Source organism: Zonotrichia albicollis, chromosome 5 (assembly GCF_047830755.1).
Source record: "Zonotrichia albicollis isolate bZonAlb1 chromosome 5, bZonAlb1.hap1, whole genome shotgun sequence".
In the NCBI taxonomy this organism is placed as follows: Eukaryota; Metazoa; Chordata; class Aves; order Passeriformes; family Passerellidae; genus Zonotrichia; species Zonotrichia albicollis.
The window spans coordinates 10,699,634-10,705,907 of NC_133823.1; the positions used below are offsets into that span (position 1 = coordinate 10,699,634).

At 43.3% G+C, this 6,274-nt stretch overlaps 1 protein-coding gene across 10 annotated transcripts in view; it reads left to right on the forward strand.

The window, feature by feature from the left end:
• Positions 1 to 6,274, forward strand: part of WDFY3 (WD repeat and FYVE domain containing 3) — a 156,734-nt gene that overhangs the window by 142,993 nt on the left and 7,467 nt on the right. For all 10 annotated transcript variants that reach the window (XM_074540765.1, XM_074540764.1, XM_074540763.1 and 7 more), the window contains 8 exons: positions 15 to 169; positions 452 to 610; positions 1,945 to 2,124; positions 3,176 to 3,358; positions 3,988 to 4,084; positions 5,119 to 5,448; positions 5,643 to 5,754; positions 6,075 to 6,272. In XM_074540765.1, coding sequence (XP_074396866.1) covers positions 15 to 169; positions 452 to 610; positions 1,945 to 2,124; positions 3,176 to 3,358; positions 3,988 to 4,084; positions 5,119 to 5,448; positions 5,643 to 5,754; positions 6,075 to 6,272 — 1,414 coding nt within the window. The remainder of the gene's footprint in view (positions 1 to 14; positions 170 to 451; positions 611 to 1,944; positions 2,125 to 3,175; positions 3,359 to 3,987; positions 4,085 to 5,118; positions 5,449 to 5,642; positions 5,755 to 6,074; positions 6,273 to 6,274) is intronic.

The following is a 6,274-nucleotide window of genomic DNA, read 5'->3' on the forward strand; positions in this document are numbered from 1 at the left end:
ATCTTCTCTTTCAGAGCTCAAGGAGCCTGTGGGGCAGATCGTGTGTACTGATAAAGGCATTCTGGCAGTAGAACAGAACAAGGTTCTCATCCCACCCACCTGGAATAAAACATTTGCCTGGGGCTATGCAGACCTCAGCTGCAGACTGGGTACCTATGAGTCAGACAAGGTTTGTAATCTGAACTTTGTTCCAGCAATCAGTACTGAATAGTGAAAAAAAACCATAACAATGGACATTTATTTCACACATGAATGAAATAATCTTCTGCTGCATCAGGTTTTTTTGCTCCCTCTTGAGGGTCTTCACCAGGATGTTGACAGAATAATAACTCACAATAGTTTTTTACCAGGTCTTAGTGACCTAATGAGTGCAAGGTGGCAGCCAGGTTTTTATTTTTTATCCTATGAAGTACTAGTTCTGTAAGTAATTCTTTGTGTTCTGTGTTTTTAGGCCGTGATTGTTTATGAATGCTTGTCAGAATGGGGTCAGATCCTGTGTGCCATTTGCCCCAACCCCAAACTAGTTATCACTGGAGGAACAAGCACAGCAGTGTGTGTGTGGGAAATGGGTGTCTCCAAAGAAAAAGCTAAAGCACTCACACTGAAACAGGTAAAATGTATTAAAGCTGTAAAGTAGTGTTATAAGATCAAAGTAATTGTGTAATGGGTATTGTTCACCTTTGAAACCATGAGTCCAGCAGCTCTCCAGAGAATGGAGTAGTTGAGATGGGGCTCTGCATTGAAAGTGGGCAAAATGCGTCTTTAAAATTGCATTTTTTTTTAAGAATAGTGGTTCACAAGGAGTCTTCTGGAGACAAAGGGAATTTGATAGTGATGTTAATAAAATTATGCAGGTAGGTTTTGTGAAGTTGTCTACTTTGTAGTATTATGTGTAATAACCTCATCTAAAACCTGTCAGGAAGGACATAAAAAGAGACTGCCTTAAAGGTTAATTTTCCTCTTTAAAAAAAAAAATTAATTGCTTTAATTATTGGACTTTATAATCTAAAATAAGCACCCATGCTCTAAAGTCAGGTGCAGCTAAGTGCAGAGTAAGTTTTGTGTGTTTACTAAGGAAAAAACAAACTCAACAAATGTAACCAAAAAAATCCAACCACAACTAAGTCCATATATTCTAGCAGCTGTAAATCATTGTTATAGGTTGTGTTACAGTTCCATTAGCATCTTCACAGAAGGACTGCTTTTTAGAGGCAGTCTTTCTCTCAAATTTATGAAAAGAAATTTAGAGAATTATTTAGTAACTTCCCTTGTGCAGTAATCACCTGTCCAAAGCTGCTTTTCTGAAGTGATTTACTTTAAAACTGTACATGATAAAACACTCTATCTTAAATTTTGAGGCAGCATATTTGAATACATTTACGTATTCAGTGAGTTTTATTTTAACTGAGTTCATTTTAACTGAGTAAGGTGCAGTAATCTGACTGTATTTCAGACTCTTTTTCCAATAGATTAAGCCTAAAATGGAAAAGTAGGGCCTAATATGAGTAGATAATCATACTTTTCTTCTCTTTCCAACTGACTTTGCTTTTTTGGGCTTCAACTGTTTCTTGTCTCCTTATCTTCTCTTAGTCATCAGCAGTTATTGTAGGAGTCAGAATGTCATTTCAGGTGCAGCCTGGAACACTTTCTGACCCTAAAACAAGTGCTACTGATGCAGAATGGGGTTTTCTTCAGTGGAAGGATCTGTAATATTAGACCCTCGGAATTTTGTTTTGTCAGAGCTCTTTTTAAATGGAAAAAAAATATTACTTTTACCATTTTCAGTTATAGAAATAGTTATCAACTGAAGACTTATAAGGTGGCTGCATCTTCTGATGGGACATTCTGGTTAGGTTATCTGAATCTTTCAGGTAAGAGGCTTTGATGTGGAATTTTTGTGCTCTCTCCTGATTTCCACTTTTGCTCCTGGCTTGTGTTTTGCAGGCGCTGCTGGGTCACACTGACACTGTTACGTGTTTAACGGCATCACTGGCGTATCACATCATTGTGAGCGGGTCCCGGGATCGCACCTGCATCATCTGGGACTTGAACAAGCTCTCCTTCCTCACACAGCTCCGGGGGCACAGGGCTCCCATTTCAGCACTCTGCATAAATGAATTAACGGTGAGAGCCAAACCCTGTCCACCAGGCTGCAGTGGGAACAGTAGCAAGAGTTGGAAATCATTAAACCAAAGGGAAAAAAGCCACTGGACTCTCCTGTTAATTTGGCAGAACTTGTATAACTCATCTGAAAACTGATTAACAACTGGTTTAGGAATAATTTATGTCATTTGTCTAGAGCCATACGTGGGTGCATTCCATGCAGAGTGGCTTGAGCTCAGAGGAGGTTATTTATTAACAGTGCTGCAAGCACTGTTAGTGTGACATTCCAAGTGAGATGCCAGATCTGCCACAGGAGCTAAGAAGAGCTTTTGATACACGACCTTGGTTGGCTTCTCTTGTCTTAAGCTGAATTTAAAGGAAACAAGGGATGCCTTGGGTGACAGTGCAGTGCCAGTTGTAGTGGAAACAGATGTATCCTAAAAGCTTCTGTCCCTGGTGGTCCTGTGAGTTACAAGTCACCATTTATCCAGCTCCCATGCGTGGCCGTCAAGGCTGGATGGACCCTGTTGCAGCTGGAGCAGATGCAGTGGTAGAAATCAAGACAAGAGAGGGCTGTAATGCAAGCAGGGGGTAGCAAGTACAGTTTACTACCTGTTGGTGGTCTGGCTGTAGTGCTGCCAGTGCTTTAGCCTGCAGCTCCCGTTTCCCTCTGCACTAGTTTGGACTGTTCCCAGTAAGGAAGCAAATGAAATTTAGGGTGATACATATTTGTGAAAAAAAGCAGTGTGAACATGAGCAGTCTTTGGAAACTGAAAGTACTAAAAATAGGCTGTTGGATTGTTATGCTATGAAAAGCGGAGGAATTGGCCAACTGATTCTGTGCTGTAAATAGAACAAATTGGTGGCTACTAAGTGTGGTTTTCTAGGTAGAGTTAAAAAAAAAATAAATTCATATAATCCTAAAGGCTTCTTCAGCTGGCCAGGCACCCCCTGAATAGAACTTCCTGAAAAGTGCCAGCAACTTGACTTATAAATGAGCTTGACTTATATTTTTGCTGAAGAATACCTGCAGCTTTGTATTGAAATCTGGAGGTGTTATTTGTCTTTGCAGGGAGACATTGTATCATGTGCTGGCACTTACATCCATGTGTGGAGCATTAATGGCAGCCCTACTGCAAGTGTAAACACCTTCACTGGCCGAAGCCAGCAAATTATGTGTTGTTTTGTGTCAGAGATGAATGAGTGGGACACCCAGAATGTCATTGTCACAGGGCATTCAGATGGAGTTGTCCGGGTGAGTACCAGGAATCATTGCCTGGAAAATAAAGCTTTTGCCTTGCTGGTGATAGTATTTAGAAAAGTCATGCCTGTCCAGGAGAACACAGTGTCCTGACCAGGACCAAAAGCAGTCCTGCTTTACTTGGGAATTTCACCTGAACACTTCTTCCTCCTTTTTTGGTGCCCCCATTGGGATGTGGTAACCAGCAATAGTCAGCAGAGCATGCATTTTCCTTCTTGCTCTGTTTTGGTCACCAGCTTTCATACCTGGAGACTATTGCTTTGGTTCACCATTATAATTTCACACACCTTGAGACAATTCATTTTTCTTGGCTAGAAAGAAAAGAGAAACTTCGTGTCATCTCTGACCACTACATGGCTAACTCAGCCTGCAGTACTTTTGGGTGCAGCTTTAAGCAGAGTCTGCTGGTCAGACAACTGTGTGGAGTGGATTCAGGCATGAACACAGATGTCCTCTTATAGTTTCTAGTCCTCAAAAACAGAGTTTAGTATGGAGATGTGACCTGCCTTGCATGCTACCATTGTGAATACACAGTTCTGCTAAGGCATTTTAACTCTTCAAGTAGCTCAGGAAAAAGGCAAGAGTTCAGTAAGTGCCACTCTGCTTATCCCCTGTCCCTCCAGTTCTGGCGGATGGAGTTTTTGCAAGTGCCAGAAACACCAGCTCCAGAGCCTATGGAGATGCTGGAAATGCAAGAGGACTGTCAGGATGCTCAAATAGGTATGTCTCCTGACAAGTGTTTGGTATTTCCCTGTTCTATCTGATCTTTGCTGTGAGTAAGTCAAGTCCTGTGGTTATACAGTGCAGAATGGAATGATGGAGATTTTATCTCAAAAAGCAGTAGATATCCAGTGGGCACAATGAACAGAGCATCTGAGTTCTGTGTTCACCACCTTACTTAAGATAGTTTCATACTGCTACAAGTAAGAAAAAATGTTCCCATCATAGCTTTTTGTTCTGTGAAGGTGGAACTTTTCTCTGCTTGCTTTGGCTGTTGGCACGCTCAGTGGATTGTCCAAAAGCTAGATATATTTTAGTGTGAAATGGAATTATAGCATAGCAGCCAAGTGGAATCTACTGATGGAACAGCTTAAACAAGACAAGCAATGATTTCCCTTTCCACTCTTGGAAGAGTTTGCTCTGTGCCTTATGACTGTTTCTTTTAGCCATCTCCTGCACTCTTCATGTTGAAGATATGATCTGGATTTGGATCTGAATCTCATTTTTACTCATAAGTAATTATTATATAAATACAGCTTTTGGTTATTTTCAGTGTCACTTGGAGTATAAATGTCTTTGTTAATTGCTCTTTTGTGTTAACAAGTCCTGTTATTAACAAGTCTGCATCATATTTTTCAGTCAGTTTCAGCATAGCTGACTGTGCTTACTTGTGTAAGTTTTGCTGAAAGGTTTTGCCAACTTGAGTGTTTCTGAAGTGTTTCTGAAGTTTCTTTTGTCTATCGTAGCCTTCCTCAGAGGGACTGTTGTAGGAAGTAGCTTTAGCTAAGGTGTGTCATTCTCTGGCAAAACAGAAAAAAGTGCAAAAAAAGTGCAAAAATATGAATGGTGTGATTCCTGGCAGGAGCTGAATCTCTGAAAAGGCTCTGAGATGCCTGCAATGCCTGCATGCAGTGTCTCTCTCTCAGCAGTTGGTGCCCATTGGGTTTCAGGCAGTGCAGCAGCAGAGCAAGGAAAAAGCTCAGGCCATGGCCAGGTTCACTAACAGTGCCTTGTTCCCTGCTGTTCCCATGCAGGGCAGGAAGCCCATGAGGAGGACAGCAGTGACTCCGAGGCAGACGATGCCTGCATAGGCCAGGACACCAAAGGGCAGGAGAGCCAGAGCCAGCCAGGCAGCACCAGCCACAGGCCCCGCTCATCGTCAGCCAGGGCAGCAGCGGCGTGGTCAGCAGACAGCGGCTCTGATGACTCCAGGCGTTGGTCAGACCAGCTCAGCTTGGATGAGAAGGATGGATTTATCTTTGTCAATTATTCGGAGGGACAAGCAAAAATGCATCCCCATGCTCAGGTTAACCACCCCCACCCCAGCTATGCTGAAGCACGGCACTACAGCAAGCTCAAACCAGGTAAAAGGAACTGTGCACAGCCCTCAATTTTATTCCTAAGTGAAATGTTACAGAAAAAGAGAAAAACTTCAATCTCTGAGGGGGATTTTGTTCTTACTCCAAAGTTGCAGTTACAGATGTGTTGGGGGAGGAGGGAACAAAAATGAGAATGAGCAAATTTGCTTTATCCCCTCCCACTTCCCACTCCTTTGTAGGATACAGATGGGAGCGTCAGCTGGTGTTCAGAAGCAAGCTAACTATGCACACGGCATTTGATCGCAAGGACAACGCACACCCAGCAGAAATCACTGCTCTCGGCATCTCCAAGTGAGTAGCTCACACTTGAGCACTTCAAACACTTTTGGCTGTTGTCAGCAAGAAGAGGTGCCATTGTTCATAACTCTGTTCTGTGGTGCTTCTGTCTGGGGCAGCCTTCTTCAAAGACTGAGATAAAAACCCTAAGGAGAGGGAGAGCTGTTCAGCTGCACTGTGTTAAACACAGTGTTGCAGATTCATCTCTCAGTTAGAGCAGAGCAGTTGGGTTAGTCACACACATTTTACATTCTCTGATGTGTAAAATCAGCCATCAATGCTTGTGTGTTACTGTGCCAGAGCTGTTGCAGGAATGCTTTTGGTTTCCCTTGCAGGGATCACAGCAGGATCCTGATCGGGGACGGCCGGGGCAGGGTGTTCAGCTGGTCAGTGAGCGATCAGCCGGGCCGGTCCGCGGCCGACCACTGGGTGAAGGACGAGGGTGGCGACAGCTGCTCGGGCTGCACCGTGCGCTTCTCGCTCACCGAGAGGCGGCACCACTGCAGGAACTGTGGACAGCTCTTCTGCCAGAAGT